Here is a 16691-nt window from a genome sequence, read left to right as displayed (position 1 = left end):
ATGCCTTGTGCATGTATATTTCAGTATTGTGTCTTTTAGTTTTCCTCTTAATGTTGTGTGTCTTTAGAAAGACCTAGTAGTGTTGCAGATTATTGCTCTTTGTGCCTACTTACACATCTGAAGTGTATAATTTATATGCTCTGTCAAATGTTAATGGCCTAATTTGATTAATTTCCAAATTAATGTGTCATCAGTCGATATGATTAAATCAAGTGGTGCCTAAAATGCTTTTTTTAGGGGTAATGATGGGTCCACTTGTACAGAAAAATAAAATAATGAATTTGTGGTCTGGAAGAAAACCTTTGCTCTAAAAAGAGCCTTTGTGAAACTTTTTTCTTTGTCCAGCTTTGTGAGTTTTTAAAATCTGGATTTGTTTTGGTATTAACCATACCATATGGTTATATCTGGTAACATGTGATATTGTTTATTCCAAAACATGAGATCCTTTTGAAAATTAAAAAAACATAATCTAGGAGTCCTTATGCACTATTAGTTAAATTTACAATCCTACTCAAAGTTCCCATTTTGTAAATAAAATCATTTTTGCCCACTTCCAGTTGGCATCAGTGGAGAGGGAGAAGCAGCGCTGGGAGAAGGAGAAGAGCCAGCTGAAGGCCAGCATCGAGGAGAACAAGGAGAGGATGTTGAAGCTGGAGAGCTACTGGATCGAGGCGCAGACCCTCTGCCACACCGTCAACGAACACCTGAAGGAGGCCCAGGCCCAGTACCAGGCTCTGGAGAAGAAGTACAACAAAGCCAAGAAACTCATCAAAGACTTCCAGCAGAAGTAAGTGAAGCCTGGGTTACATTGGTCATCCTAGACTGTGATCAGGGATTGACGGAGGAATGTATGCTGACTATGACCTAATGTAGAAGGTGGAGCAAGATACCCAGTTAGGCCTAGGATCACCACTACATGCTTGATGTTGATTCAGTTTCAAAATGTTCATGTCTATGCTACACGTAAGGTACCAAGATGGTTGAGATTATAAAAATAAGATAAGAGACTAAAACTGATCCTGAATTCTCCTAATTTCTCTAATTCCCTTCCTCATTGTGTTTGGGACAAAGACCAGAGAAAGCTCCAGACCGTTCTTTTTGTACCACTGATGTATCAAACATATCAAACAGAAGCAATTTAAGAAATAAGAATATAATTAATAAAAATAAAAATAAAAAAATAATCATTTGATTTGATCAAAATTATTTGAATCATCATTCATCACCCATTAAAAGAATTTAAGCTCCTGTGTGTTTAATGTTCAGGTCATTATAAAATCTTTCAAGTTATTCAGATAGAATTCAATTTTGGTCATAGTAACATGAGACAATCCCAGTCAGAATTGGTGCAGTCTATGTGTTGCTTTTAGCCCATTGACTTCCGGGGTCTCCGGGTCGGATTTGTGCGTTTGTGGGGTCACATGCATTTCAGTCTGCCAGTGTGTTTTTTTGATTCAGCCACAGTGGGATGATAAAATCAAAAAGTCCTACACATGGTGGCTTTGATCTAAAGAGAAAGACTGGTGAAACTCATTAATTACTTCAAAACAATGTTAAAGCTTTGTAAATTGTCTTGTCAGCTCCATAAAGTTCTGTGTCTTTCAGTCCAGACCAGTCTGTTGCCATAGTTGAGTGCAGCATAATGCAGTCAGAAACTTCTGCTTACTGAACCACTTAGAGTGAAACATCATTTGCACATCTATTGTAACTCCAACACTTGAACCATTTCCTAAATGAGGTCATTGCTTGAATCCTGCCATTAAATGTACGTATTCATAAATAATTTTCGATGAATTCCTTCATTATTCCTTTTACAGCGGCCCTCTCTTGCCTCAGTGAAAAAAAAAAAAGAGAAATATCTGCTGCATTTCCATCTGTGAGGCAGAGCGTGGCTCTTTTCATAGCCCAAGTCTTATCCCGTTTCAACAGTAAAAGCTGAGTTTCTTATTCTAATGCAGCGCAGCTCTCCTGCTTTTCAGTGCGTTGATCTCTTTGGTCAGTCCCATCACAACCTCTCCTGCTCAGCCCTAGTCTGACTGCCTCTAATTGGCTCTGGTCCTGTAGGCAAAATGGAAGCTAACTAATGAAACAAACTCTCAGTGCTTATCTTAAAGTAGAAGACTGAGCCGCACAGGAGAGACAGCGAGCTCCCAGACCGAGGGCAAAGCAGGCAGCATCTCATATTCTTAGGGATGTGTTTGTATGTGTGCTTTTTTTGGGGTGTCGATATGTGTTGTATGTATGTGTGTGTATGGTGTGCGTGGTGTGCGTGTGTGTGTTCACTGTGAGAGGGGTCAGAGTAAAATGAGTCACGCTGACATCCTAAAACAGCCTCGGCCTTATTTCTACAGTTGAGCGAGGGACAGGCCCAGTCACACATGGCAACACATGCTCACACAAATGCATCCTGTTTTCCTGTTTTCCTGTTTTCCTGTTTTCCTGTTGTATCACACACCTACTCAGCACTCTCCTCCCTCTTTTCCCTCCAGAGAGGTGGAGTTTATCCAGAAGGAGGATGCAGAGAGGAGGCGGCTGGAGGAGGCTGAGAAAGCTCACCTGGCTGAGATCCAGGGGCTGCAAGTCAGGGTAAATCAGCTCTTTTTAATCTCACGCTTTCCATCTTTCATCTCTGTCCTAACTGTATACCTCTCTGCTGCTTAGCTGTTCTGTCTGTGTCTTGCAAGATTCAGCATGTTGGCCTCTGAACAAAATAGAAATCCCTGAAGTGAAAATAAACTGATAACCAATGTGGGTCTTTTCTGTGCTTGATGATCAATAGGATTGTTGGGGTTTAGCTCTTCTCATATCAATCAAAATTGTGAAAAAAAGATCAGTAGCAGCACTCCATCATTGCTGTTTTCCCTCTAGAAGACTATCTGTGCTTTTTTCTGCCGCATATAAAAAGGCTTTTCTCCTCCCTGGACAGTGACAGCAGATGGACTTGGTGTCCAGGGGCCTGTGGTTCGTTCTGCTGTCAACTGATTTTCTGCCTTCCTAGTCTTAAAACATGACAGTTGTGTTGTTTTCTGCACAAGTCTCAGGCCATGCCCCACAGTTGAATGGGTAGTCAACTTGACTGTCCCCTGCTATTATTCTCCACACTCAACACTCATTCTCCTACTGCACTGCACTGTACAGGGTGAATGGCACAGGTGGGAGTAAGTCACACATATGCAAGTAACAAGCAAGTCTCAAGTCTTAACCTTCAGGTTTCAAGCATGTGCCAAGTTACTGTCGTGAGAATCAAACAGACAAAGTCATTGCTCAGATCAAACAAGTCACAAGTCAAGTTTCTGACGATCAAACCAAGTTTTATTCATTTAAATCAGTCAAAACCCAGTAGCCATGAAAAGTTTAATTTTTATTTTCAACATTAATGAAAACTATTGCAGCTGCTTACACCTGATAAATCTTACTGATATTATCAGGTGTTATGTTTTTACTCATGTCTGTTTATTTTTCAGCAAAAAGTGCTGAACTGATTTGCACCAAACTTGGATGGGACATGGGCCAAGGAAGAACCCAGTAATTTTGGGTGTGGATTTGATTAAAGGGTTTTTTTTTAACACTTTCCTTCATGTGTAGGATTGTTTGGCCTTGGCGTAGCTATGCACTCTACTGTGTGCCATTCTAGTTATTACTATTACTATACATCTCTTAGTAGAACTTACATTATGCCATGTTCTCTTTCCTCTTGCAATCCAAATGTTAGTATTTTTCGACTCAGCCCCTCCCCATGAGAGCTGGGTCGTGGGCATCGCACTAAAGATCATCCAGTCATGTTTCAAAACAAAATGTATCAATGCTTTAAAGCAGCTGTTTTGACAGGTAAATGCCTTCGCCTGATTAACATTGATTGGTTCCTCTCCCACTACAGATTGCAGCATTAGAGTCCGAGCTAATGCAGCTGATGAAGCAGAACGGCATCCAGGTCAACAACAACAACAGCAACAGTGCTGAGAGGCTCAGCGCTCAGCAACACAGCCCTGTCAGGTCTGCAGCACCAGCCAGAGGTCTGTTTCTCTGAGAGGGTCATTATGATGATATTTCTGATATAAAGGAATAGTTTGGGAAATATGCTTATTCACTCTCTTGCTAAGAGTTAGATGAGAGAATCAATACCACTCTCCTGTCTATCCATTCAACAGGTGAAAATAGCTAGCTTGGCTCTGTCCAGAAGTAACAAAATCTGCCTACCAACACCACTAAAGCTGCTAATGTTGTATCTCTGTCGTTTAATCTGTACAAAATCCAAAGTGTATAAACAGTTTTGTTTTGTGTTTTTTCTGTTTTTTTTTTTTGCTGAACTATTTCTTGGGTGGGTGCAGTGACTCCCTGGAGTCTCCACTTGTTGTCTTTTTATGTTGTTTATTTGGGGGGATTGAACAAACAAAACATAACCTGTGAATTGTAGAGCTTTAGAGGTGCTTGTATGTTGATTTGTTTTATCAACACAGCCAGGCTTGCTGTTTTCTCCTGTTTTCAGTCTTTGTGCTAAGCTAGGCTAACTGCCTCCTGGCTCCAGCTTCCTATTGAATGGAGAGCGGTATCGATCTTTCCATCGAACTTTGAGCAAGAGAGTGAACAAACATATTCCCTAATGAATAGGGTGAATTCTCAAACAGGAGAGTAAGAGATGACGTGAGCATGACATCTACATCCCCTCAAATTTATGTCAGAGAATATGGTTGTGAATAAACTTTTCCCCAAATTTCTGATTGTATAAATAAACTATGGACCTAGAGAAGTTGTTTGTCCTTACGTTGACCCATAATACACCTCAACAACACTGCCATAACCATTTTTGTTAGCCCCTGCAGTTTATTGACCTGTCTTGCCCAGTGAAGGACATTGAAAAGACAGGACTGTCTTGTTCCACACTGTAAACAAACTCAGACACATAGTGCAATTCCTGCTTTTCTTACACGTAAATCCTCCTCCCTCCCACTGCCTTAACCTTCACACGAACTTTCACCTCTGTCCCGCATTTCACTCTGTTCTTCGGCACACAAAAACAAACAAGCTATCCCTTTTCAGCACATCTGTCTGGCTTTGTTCTCCTCTGGTCTTTTTAAGCTCCGGTGGCTTTATTTCAGTGGCTGCATCTGTCAGAGCAGAGACTGCACAGAGAAGTGCCATATCTGAAACTGCACAGTGCAGACGGGATAACAGAGTGTTTGGATCTGCACTGATCCGAGTGACGCAGCCCATTATGCAATATTAAAAAGAAGAGTGGTGGGGGTGGGGTGGAGGGAGACGGCTGGAACGGGATATGAAGGAGAGAGAGTATGTGGGAGGAGAAGACAGGATCTGCTGAAATGATCTTTTTCAAATTTGTCTCATCTGACAGCGTTTCCCTGTACACTCAAGGAATAAGCAGAAACATGATGATTGCCTGCCTAATTAATAGTGTTACTTTTGGAGGAAGACTTGATATTTAATCTGAGCTGATGTTTTTTTAATAGAGGTATTCAATGGGAGGTGTCAACACGGGGCTCTGGCCAAATAAAGTGCCTAAAAATAAGGGATGGAACAAAAAAAAAAAAAAAACATGCACATAATTGATGAACATTTGCATCACACAGTGAATTTTTTTACCATGTCAACCTAAATCACAGTTTGTGTGTGTGTGTGTGTGTGTGTGTGTGTGTGTGTGTGTGTGTGTAACTCTAGACCTGAGGGAGGGCTCTCCCCACTCACCCAGCAAAAAGAAGAGTTACAGAGGAGTCACCCGTGACAGCATCAGCTCTACAGAGGGAGAGGTTTGTATCAAAACACACACACATCTGCACATTTTTTTCTTTTATTCAGTGAAGCTTTAATATACAACAGACTTCCTGCCTAACAACATCTGTTCAAATGTCAGCCAGATGTGATTTGGATTCATGTGATTTTTCTAATAAAACAAGCTCCATTATTCTCATTAGACTACACTTACATTTAATATGCCCTTAATTTCACCACAGGGTGTCTAATTACTGTGTGTGTGTGTCCATCAGTGTGTTTGTGTGTCTTTAACCCCTGTCCATTCCACTTTATTCCTTCAATGGATTAATTGCTGTGTGTTGCTCCGCGGCACTAATTGAGTCTGTGGCGCTGTCACAACTTATTGTCTCTCCCAGTGTGATAATAACAGCCACAGTCTTTTTCTGGACGAAAGGCCCTCGTCTGGCTAATGCTGTCCCTTAACTCAGCTCGAGCAGGAATGAGTTCGGATTGGATAAACAGCTCGAGAATCGGATGAGAATTGGCAGGAACACAGAAACGGGGCAGTGTGAGGCTTCCAGGGGAAAAGAGGGCAAGGAATTAGAAATGGTGAAAGTATGTCAAGTGACTTCTTTCAGATTAGTCTGCAGTACTGGCTGCTCAGATCAGTTTTCCTTTGATTGCACTTTATTCTTCTTTTTTGTGGGACCACTTCTGAGCCTTTGCTTTCTTGTCTTTTAATTTTTCATTTTAATTCTCTTTCTCTGCCTTTCCTCTCTTACATTTCTCTCTCATCTCACTTTCCTTTCTGGCCTCCCTTCTCCTCTTCCACTGACTTCATCTTTCTTTCCCACTTTTTTTTTTATTGTTTACATCTGTCTTCAGGTATCAGAGGGACATCGAAGTCCAGCTCACAGTTGCTCTGGTTCGATCCGTAGCGTGGCCTCTTGTGATGGAGGAGCTGTGGTGCTCACAGCTCCCGGCAGTGCAGAAGGCTCCCCCAGACGAACACTGCACCCACCGTCCACCACAGGAGTCCTCCAGGATGGTTAGTACACCTGGACCCTCATTATAAATTTTCAAATGGTCACTTAATGCATCTGTAACTATATATACTATCCATCTGTATCTATCACATGACTCTCATTATCATATTCCTTTTCTGATATTTATTTATGTATGCCCATTAATTGAAGTAGGAGTAATCTCATTGTTGGGTGTTTGTGATCACAGGTTCTCAGACCCCTGCAATGTGGAGCCCTTCTCACAGCCTGGAAGAGCACAGACAAGCTCTGGACCCTGGGTAAGACAACAAACAGTGGAGTGCCATATTATCTTTTTTGAGCACATCAATCCATCATACATTGTTGAGGGAATTGTAGTAGGAAGAAGCTGATAGATGATCATCAGGCACAAGGCCAAATGGGATTTAAGAGATTTTGAAATGATTTCAAGTGTTTTCTCTACATATTATCTGTGCAAACACAGTATGAGAGAAGGTTGGAGCCATATAATTCATGAGAGGTGCTTTGTTTTAAAACTTAGGCTGATGCTAAGTGCGGTACCAGTGATGAGAAAATAAAACTGAAGGCGATGGGAGGCATACTTACATACCATGTTAAGTACATGAATACTGAGTAACTAGTCTGACATTTATTTAACAATGCATTAGTTGTTATTAAACGTCTGTGGTTAGCAAAGCACATAAAAGACTGAACACTATTCCATTACAATCAAAGCCTGCTTCACATATTTTACTTTTACTTTTTACTTTTCATTCAGGTCCTCCCTCAGGAAAACCAAAGCGAAGGACACAGATCCCAGAGCCTCACCTGGAAACAGGTAAATAATGATTGTGTCGGAGTCACAGTGCTGTTTTCCTTTTGCTTGTCTGGCTCCAGTGAATGAACACTAAACTGTAGGACAGTGTTCTAGAGCAGATTTTCTGATGTACCTGTTCCTCCATGATTGCTGATTCAGGAGCTGTTTATCAAAGTGTGGTACAGTAATCATCTATCACCGACCTCTGTTGCATATCTTCCTCCCTCCGTTTCTCTCTCTGTCTCTCTTCCAGTTCCACAGAGCCATCAGCTGAGGACAGTCCAGAGAAACACAAGGACAAGGTAAAAGAAGTTTGGTAACTGGTAGACTGAACAAATAATGATTCAATGATAATAATTATAAGTCCGGTCAGAGCAGGTATATCCTTATACTTACATACTGTAAGTTTAATGACAGGTTTTCCTGTGGTACACCCTTTAGTTTTGATATATTGTGTTATTTCTGTTGAACAGACCTCCCTCCCATGGCCCCACTTCTTCTCCTATTCATATTACTTGGTATTGTATTCTTTTGTGTTTTGTTCAATTATACCTCAATCCACTGAAATGGGTATGTGTTGCTACTCTAAGAGGTAAACAGGGTTTAGTAGCAAAGGGAATTGTAGTGGCACAAGCACAGAAATGCATAATTGCATTAATAATTGCAGGAAAATCAATGAGTAGACTGACATGATCCTAAATATCTTTTATAATCTTAGCTGTGTCCGAAGCCACACTGCAAAAAATGTCCATTTTAGTAATCATGTGATCTGTTTTATATTATAGTATTAAATTCCTTTTTTTTTTTTTTTTTGAAAAATCAGTTCCTTAGTGTCCCCAGTGCAAATCAGCTTGTTTCATAAGGCATGTTGAATCAGTTAAATGTCATACTAATTCAATAAGATTAAAGCTGTTAACATGGGCATTTGTTGCAGGGTAGGAACTTGCATGAACTGTTTTATAATCCTGTGTAATATCAGATGTGGTTACTTTAGGATTAAGAAGGAGATTATTTTTGATCCTGCACCAATCCAGTCCTTTTTTTTTTCTCTCCGTGGACTTGTTCTCAGCTTAAGATGAGCGCACATCAGAAGATAAATCAATGCACAATTTATGCCCTTTAATAGTTATGTGGGGCATTAAAGTAAAGATTCAACAAAGGAAGCTGAATCTGAAGCTGAAGACACGCAGCCATAGTTTTCTACAGAGCAAGTGTTGCACATGCTTCTTTCCTCCTGATAGTCTGTATTTCTAAGCAGCAGCTTGTCTCTTGCTGTTTGAGCACAGGTCTTGGATCTTAATGTAATTCCCTGAATGTCCACACTATCTCACACTCACAAGGACAAAGAGAGAGAGAGAGAGACAGATTTTTGGAATTGGAAAGCATCCAGCTACATCATTCCTCACCACTAATCACATTTACAGTTTGTGCTGTAATGGAACAGCTGAAAAATGAGGGATGTGCACATCCCTGTCCTCCTGCAGTCTATCAAACAGCTTAAATATATTAGTCTACTGTAGTTTCTATTGACTTTCAAATGTTAAGATGAGGCACATCAGTCATTCTGGTATGTGCTGAGAGGAAAAGCCCTTCAATTTCTCGATTCATTCGCTCCTCATCTAATCCGTCTGTTTAAGAAATAGATTTAATAACTCCTGCTTGATTAAATTTACAGCATCAACATACTAATGCAGCGTCATGTCGCTTTTAATCAATAACACTTCACAGAAACATCAATGAGAGAAAAGCGCTCCAACTAATCAACTAAATTCAGCCTCAGAGCCAGTTGGGTTTCACCGCAAGTCTTAGAAGTGTGTTTTTGATTTTTTTTTTTTAGGCACCCACTTTGAATGATGATCTGAGCGCCAGCAGCAGCAGCTCAGTGGAGATCAGCGGTCTGCTGAGTGAAGCCAAGATGTCAGGACGCTCACACACCCTGGTGCTTTCCTCAGACGAGGTCCATGTACAATCTTACAGTATCAACATACAGATACAGAATCAACATGAGATTGATTTAGTTGAACCACATCAAAAGTACAAACCCTAAACAAAAGCTTTCAGAGTGATTACTTAGGAAAAGTAATTTGTCAGTTCACATAGAAATATAGACCCCAGCTTTGTAAAAATGTAGGCACCTGTCAGTATATTTGTATTTTAGTAAATTTACATGTAAATACAAACAAGAAGAACATCTGAAAAACAAAGAAATTTGCTCCTACATTGCATCTGTTTATTCATATGAAGTTAAAAAAAATATTAGTCTTTATTATTTGTGTCGCTGCCCCCATTTATCATTTTTATAGATAACTCTGACAGAAAAAAAACATCCTCTATTCTCTACAGGGAGGGAGCTGCTTCTCTCATATCCTTCTTGCAGATAACAAACAAGCTAAAATCAGTGCACCGGTTTAGGCTCATTGTATTCAAATGTTGTTTTCGGCTGCTGGAAGCCATTTTGTTGCTGCTCTGTTAACAACCCAGTCATTTTCTGTTGTTTTCTATGCCGCCACATTCAGAGTCTGGATATGATAGATGATGAGGTGAGACTGAGGCTGCAAGCCTACAGGGGACATGTGTTTTACTGAAAGTGTGTCTTGTGGTGTATGTGTGTGTTGAGTATAAGCCATGTGTTCATATTTCATTCCAACACAATTCATAGTTATGTTTCTTTTTTTTTTTGCATGTCCCAAAAAATTAATGTTTCTTTTTTTTTTTTCATGTCCCAAATAATTAATGTTTCTTATTCTTTTTTCCACTTTATACATTTTTTATGGTCAAGTCATTATTCACTCTTTTCTGTAGAAGATATACTTTCAGTGCAGTGATGTATGTTAGAATTGGAGATTTGTGCATCTCATCTGGGGCTTTCTTTTTCTCTTTGTTATATTTTTTCAGATCCTAGATGAGGGACAGTTTTCGAAGCAGTATCAGTGGCAGAACCGCACCATTACAGAGTGGACCTCCCAGCAAGTGGCCCACTGGCTCATGGGCCTCAACTTAGAACACCATATCCCAGAATTCACTGCCAAAAACATAGATGGAGAACAGCTGCTACAGCTGGGTAGCACTGAGCTAAAGGTAGGTTAAAACCTCATGTTTTTATACATATATTGTGCATATATTGTAGTCACATACAGATAAGTTAGAGCCTGCAGATATAGATATAGTATATTGGTATTAGTATACATTATGGTTAATAATTTTGTTATCATGAATTCGTAGATTTAAAATCTGATATGGTGACAGCCCTAATTGGATTGTTTCAAAAATGTTTGTTTATGTTACGTGTTAATGTAAAAATAATTGAATCTGCAGATATATTGTAACAGAATTTTTTAAAATCTAGCATCCCTCAAGTTATAATGTTATCTAAACAGATAAATAGACCAAAGAAGCAGGATGCTTATGCACATTCTTTTGTTTCAGGCCCTTGGAGTCACTTCTTCGCAGGACCGTGCCGTGATTAAGAAAAAGATCAAAGACCTTAAAGTTCTGATGGAGAAGGCCAAGAGGAACCGTGAGAAGGTGGAGAAACAGCGCGAGAAGATACGGAAAAGAGAGCTGGAGCAGCAGCAGAAAGAGGGGCGCAAAGAAGGCGCAGCAGAGTGAAGCGAATCGTTAGATCACCTCCTGCTTTACTGTAGCACCACAACAAGTAGCATCGAGGAACAGAACGTCAGTAGGCCCCGCAAATGAACCCTGAGGGACGCCTACTCAGTAGTTCAGTAGTTCTCAGTGGTGGAGCTCCACCCCAAACTGTCAGAGATTGTTGAGTGACTTTTTCACCAAGCAAATTAAACCAAAATGAGCAGTTGGATAATAGGATGCTGCCCCTTCATTTGCCTAGTTTTACACCTATCCTGTGTTTTAGCCACTTAAGAATTTACTAGGTTCTATTTATTTTGCTGTTTATAGCTTGTAAATTGGGTTTATTTATTCATATTCAGAGTAAGTCTGTGCTAAACTCATTTCATTCTCATCCCATATCATCCTCAGAGCCATCTGCAGTATCCATCACAACACCTTTAGACACAATGACCATGTACATATACAATGATAAATACAGATACAAATATCTCTGATGTGCCATTTTGATAGATTTATGTGTATACTGTTCAGATACATTGATCAGTGGAATCTCTATTGCTTTGAAGCACATACAGGTCAGGCAGTACTCATCTCCCACCACTGGGTGTCCCCATGCTGCTTATTTTCACTACTGACCAAGACAACACTGGAACTGTCCAATAGGAACTGAACTGGGAACCAAGTTTCACAGAGAGGAACAAACTCTCTCAGCATTTGCAAGAACACTGGAAGTGCAAGCACTGTAAATTTAACCTCTGCACTGGCTCGTCCAGTGCTCCGTGCAGTATACATGTAACATTACTAAAGCAGTTCTCAAGGTATGAATAACAAGGACATGCTGTGCTCATTGGACTGGTTCTAATGGAGACTTCAGGTACAATGTAATCATGAAATTTGTAACTTACCTAACCCGTACCATAAAAACAAACAAACAAAACAATATGATGAAAAGAAACTTCCTGCTTATATGCATAATGTTGCTTTGACTCTGCTTGTAACCTGCTTTTGACCTCTTTTTATATTGTCTCGATAACAAAGTAATACCCCGCCGCTGCCTTTAGAAATTCTAGAGTAGTAGAATTTTTCTGATCTCTACCCGCTTCTGTGTGAGTGTTGAAACACATACAGTAGACTAAACTGAGTCATCCATTCCTGATTGTCATTTTATTTTTTCAGAAGAAGTCAAGCTCACCATGCAAATTACTCTGGAATATTCTTAATAATATTTAGGAATGCTGCCATATACGTGGTTCGTCTCTGTGATCGAGGACAGATGCAGGAGGTGCAGAAATTGTCTTAAAGATTACCTGATACTACTGATGTTACACTGGAAATTGCACCTGATAGATGAAATATAGTTTTAATTTTCTTATGAAACTGGTTCAGTAGGATTTAAAAAAAAAAAATTGATTTACTTGTTAGATGAAAACTACACCTTTTAAACTGATTTTGACTTATGTACTTTATGCAGTTTTTGTTTTAGGATTATGAAGCTCTATGAGAGACATGTTCCCTGTGTTACTTCTTTATCATTCCCAGGAATCATTGCGTAGGTTTACAATAAATATACAGACACCAGTTTCACCGTGATAGAAAAGAAGGCAGCTTTAGTAATACTCCCTCTTGTCTTAAGGGCCCTGCCTGGTGTACTGGTAACAGGTTAAGAACAGGAGGAACAGTTGGGGTTACAGATCCCGCCATGCAATGCAACAGTAAGACTGATCTGTTAATGTTATTATTTATTTATTTCTGTATTTAACGAAGAAACTGACTTGTTTATGATAACTTATACAAAATAAGAGTATTATTAACACCTAATAATGATTTATCCAGAATTGTATGATTACTTCCTTTTGCCAAAACATCATGAAAACTGTTAATTAAAAATGATTTAAAGATTTAAATGGTTGTTATCAAATGAAGGAAGGTTTGGACATGCAAAGCAAAAAGGAAACACAGTAATACTCCCCCATTGTGCTTGTGGTTTTCCTCTAATACAACCATAGTGCTGCTCCAGTGTTACTCCAATAAACTGCTCATGATGTATTCTTATGAAATATTTTGTAACACTTGAACCTTTCTGTGAATACCCCCCACCCCACCCCGTTAAGTCAGTCAGCAGACTGCACTCTTTTGACTCTTTTGTATGTATAGTAAAAACACTGAGAGCAATATGCTGTAAGAATCCTAAAGAAGCCTTGTTTTCTATTGTGTCAGTGTGTGTACACAGTTTGTCGGAGGGTTGAGGTGGCTACAAGGTCAGACCTGAGCCGAAATGTGATTCCAGATCTTTTCTATGTGCTTGAGTGAGCTTGCCTGGCATGATGACACCAACGTATGGATGAGACCCTGGTGCTCCTTGCGACGTTTTGAGTCTTATCTGGAAGGGTTTGTCTTTCATGTATGTAGAGAGCAAAAAGATAATCACCAACTGCTAGCCGTGCTTTCACTCTTTTAAAAAGCTGTGCTTATTCTCCTCCTCCTTTGTTTGTCATTACCTTGCTCTCTTTTTTCGCATTCTGAAAAGTTTGAAAGGGCAGCTACCTGTCACACTGAATAAAATGTGCAGTCACTGTCCAGAGCTTGTTTTCGTTTCTTCTGTTTTTCATCTTTCGTATGAATTCCCCTACATAGTTGTATAAGCCAGAGACAGAATCTGTATCCCATACAGCCCAACAAAATTCATATTATGACTGGTAAGTAGGGTGCACTTTAAAAGAATGGACCAGTTCCAGTCACATTAAGATATGAGAATAGAATAATAGAGGAGTACTAAACATTTGCCATGCCCCTGCCATTTTCACATGGCCTGCTATTTTCACCATGTGACCATCCACTGCATGATGCCTCTCTCCCAGTGAACATTGCAGCAGACTGGCTGAATTTGAGTCAGCTGCAGCCAGTTGTACCTCTCCAGTCCCTCCCTCTCTCCTTTCTATTTATATTCGGCTTAATTTCACTCCAGGACTATTTTCTCCCTCTGACGTCTCCCACCTTGTCACTTGTTGCCCCTCTTCTTCTACTTCATTTCCGTCTTCCTTCCTCATACACTTCCCATGGCTGGGCTTACGGAGGCCTTCCAGTGTTGGTATGCTAAATTACTTCATTATCACAATTTGTGCATTCATTTCCAATCTCCTCCATGCTTTGTGGAGAGCATTAGTGTCTGAGCCGGCTGGTTTGGCAGTGCGAGGCCCTTCTGTTAGGGAGTTCATGGAGGAGTTGAGCCCCAGACAACTGGCTGTTAAGCAGCTAAAGCAAAAGTTCCTGGAGGCCCTGCAGGCCAACGATGCCCAGGAGGTCCTGCGGATTCTGCACACCAGCAAACTAGACATTGACACGGTGCTCGAGGTGGAGGACCCGAGCATGGTCCTGGCCTCATACAAACAAGGTAAGTAGGGTGACATAACTGGCCCACATTAGTGATAAAGTTGTTGCTAGTGTATGTTTGTCACACTGTACTCAGAGTTAAGGCTCAGAAGGATAGACATGACAACCCCAGTTAGATTAGTCTCCACAGTAAAAGACATGTTCATGAGAGATTACACATTTTCAAAAAGCATTAGTTAAGAAAATGCAGTAGATTGTCGACATTTTCTGAATGTTACAGTTAGGGGACGAGTTCTGCAGTGTAGCCACTAGGTGGTGCTAAACCCACATGGATCATATATGACAACAAGCAAGTCTTTAAATTCAAAAGAAAGAATGAGATATAAATCCATTGTACATCAGAAATAATATCAGCATTTTTGACCTTTACTATTACTATTAAACTCTTTTGGTTGTCTTTCAGGTTATTGGCTACCAGGCTACAAACTGGAGAAATCCTGGGCGATGGGTGTTCATGTGTGTGTGATGTACAACGCTATAGAAACAGCATTGGTGCTCCTTCAGGAAGGTGCGGCCATCAACCGGATGCCCAATGGGAAGACCCCACTACATGTGGCCTGCGAGGTCTCCAATGGCGACTGTGTGGCCATGCTTTTGGCTCATGGGGCAAAGATCAACAGCCTGTCGCTGAGCGGGCACACACCACTGCACTACTGTATCACCAAGGAGTCAGTGAACTGTGCCAAGCAGCTCATCTTAAAAGGTCAGGAGGGAAGGATGAAGAGGTGGATGGATGTATGGATGAAAGTGCAAATATAGAATATGTAAGAACCACTAAAACAACTAAACAATCATTACTTTTTCCCATGGAGGTGCAAAAGTCAACATGCCCAGCCAGAACAATGAGGAGGACTCACCGTTACACACAGCAGCCAGATTCGGCGTTCCAGAGCTGGTGGCTCTATATTTGGCTCATGGAGCATCTGTGGATGCAGTGAACTCTCTTCAGGAGACACCTCTGATGACTGCTGCCTTCTGGGCTTTTGACACTAAAGAGCAAATCTACAACGAAGATCACCATGTTGTCTGTCGTCTCCTGCTGGATCACCACTCAGGTGACACCCTCTGGATCAGTGCACAACTTTTTCTACTCACATTGTCATTGTTGTGCATCATGAAAGCTTTGCACTGTGTTTCCCAAAAACATCTTCCAGATCCCAACCTCCAAGAAGAGGACCATAAAACAGCTCTTCACAAAGCAGCCTGGAACTGTGATCACGTCCTAATGCAGATGCTGCTGGAGGCCGGAGCAGATACGAGAGCCATGGACATCAATGGCTGTGCCCCCATTCAGTATCTCCTCAAAGTGACTGATGTGAGGCCTATGGCCATACCTGAGCTCTGCTATCAGCTGCTGCTCAACCATAACGCAGCGCGGGTCTACCCACCACAGTTCCACAAGGTGGGAACCAATGCTTCCAATGCTGTTATTGAACTGCAGTATCTATGACAAATGAAATGTTGATAGCAGAAGGTCCATGAAAGATTCTGGTGCTGAATAATGTCTTGTGTGTTATTTTGTGCAGGTGCTGCAGTCTTGCCACGACTATCCCAGAGTAATAGAAATCATGGTCAACTCTTATGAACGTATAAAGCCCACAAAGAAGTGGAGGGATGCCATTCCTGATGACTGCTACAAGGTAGTGCAGGGATGTATTGTACGCGGATACTATCTACATACTTGTATTAGTGCAGGGGAGTTGAAAATATAATCACCAGAATTATGCATTCTACTGTGTCTTATAATTGAAAATAGTATAAAATTTCCCAAATTTCTTTTTGCCTCCTCAGCGACATAAAGACTTCTACGATTCAGTGTTTGCTGTTTGCACCAACACTCCTCGCAGCCTCCTTCACCTGACCAGATGTGCCATCAGAGCCAGTCTGGGTGGCTTCTGCCACAGCGGTGTAGCACAGCTGCCTCTGCCATCTCCCATGAAGAAATATTTATTACTGGAGCCTGAGGGGATACTGTACTGATGGAGAGACTTTTTTTGTAGACTTCAATCATCATATGGGATGCTCTAATATGGAGCTTGTCACCTGATGATTTAAACAGAAACATTCATTCCCTGGGGCTTTTGGCTGGAACAGGAGAAATCCCTGTTTAGTGCAGAAGACACAACATGCAAGCTGTCTCCGCAAGTCAGGCATCAGACAACTTACAATTAATCTGTTTTTTTAAG

The 16691-nt window shown here is 40.8% G+C and overlaps 2 protein-coding genes across 4 annotated transcripts in view; both read left to right on the top strand.

Annotated features, from left to right (window-relative positions):
* Positions 1 to 13670, top strand: part of ppp1r9a (protein phosphatase 1 regulatory subunit 9A) — a 46232-nt gene extending 32562 nt beyond the window's left edge. Inside the window, exons 8-20 of one of the 3 annotated variants that reach the window (XM_022747448.1) lie at positions 558 to 787; positions 2490 to 2586; positions 3878 to 4013; positions 5674 to 5762; positions 6592 to 6754; positions 6940 to 7009; positions 7489 to 7548; positions 7781 to 7829; positions 8001 to 8045; positions 9365 to 9484; positions 10044 to 10067; positions 10423 to 10605; positions 10954 to 13670. In XM_022747448.1, the coding sequence (XP_022603169.1) occupies positions 558 to 787; positions 2490 to 2586; positions 3878 to 4013; positions 5674 to 5762; positions 6592 to 6754; positions 6940 to 7009; positions 7489 to 7548; positions 7781 to 7829; positions 8001 to 8045; positions 9365 to 9484; positions 10044 to 10067; positions 10423 to 10605; positions 10954 to 11136 (1449 nt within the window). In that variant the 3' untranslated portion in view covers positions 11137 to 13670. The remainder of the gene's footprint in view (positions 1 to 557; positions 788 to 2489; positions 2587 to 3877; positions 4014 to 5673; positions 5763 to 6591; positions 6755 to 6939; positions 7010 to 7488; positions 7549 to 7780; positions 7830 to 8000; positions 8046 to 9364; positions 9485 to 10043; positions 10068 to 10422; positions 10606 to 10953) is intronic. The other 2 variants (XM_022747451.1, XM_022747450.1) reach the window with 2 other exon arrangements.
* A 658-nt stretch (positions 13671 to 14328) lies between these two features.
* Positions 14329 to 16485, top strand: asb4 (ankyrin repeat and SOCS box containing 4). The gene is made up of 6 exons (XM_022747130.1): positions 14329 to 14506; positions 14909 to 15208; positions 15318 to 15560; positions 15660 to 15907; positions 16032 to 16145; positions 16297 to 16485. The coding sequence occupies exons 1-6, from the start codon at positions 14329 to 14331 to the stop codon at positions 16483 to 16485; spliced, it is 1272 nt and encodes a 423-aa protein (XP_022602851.1).
* The last annotated feature ends 206 nt before the right edge of the window (positions 16486 to 16691 follow it).

Source organism: Seriola dumerili, unplaced genomic scaffold (genome assembly GCF_002260705.1).
Source record: "Seriola dumerili isolate Sdu_G_001 unplaced genomic scaffold, Sdu_1.0 BDQW01000110.1, whole genome shotgun sequence".
Taxonomy (NCBI): Eukaryota; Metazoa; Chordata; class Actinopteri; order Carangiformes; family Carangidae; genus Seriola; species Seriola dumerili.
The sequence above is the reverse complement of the archived record's forward strand: the minus strand, read 5'-3'. Positions and strand labels throughout refer to the sequence as shown.

Excerpts from the sequence above, each read along its gene's own strand:
- asb4 (XM_022747130.1), top strand. The coding sequence starts at position 14,329 with ATGGAGGAGTTGAGCCCCAGACAACTGGCTGTTAAGCAGCTAAAGCAA. Across the intron at positions 14,507-14,908 it reads CCTGGCCTCATACAAACAAG|GTTATTGGCTACCAGGCTAC; the intron begins GTAAGTAGGGTG and ends GTTGTCTTTCAG. Across the intron at positions 16,146-16,296 it reads TTCCTGATGACTGCTACAAG|CGACATAAAGACTTCTACGA; the intron begins GTAGTGCAGGGA and ends TTGCCTCCTCAG.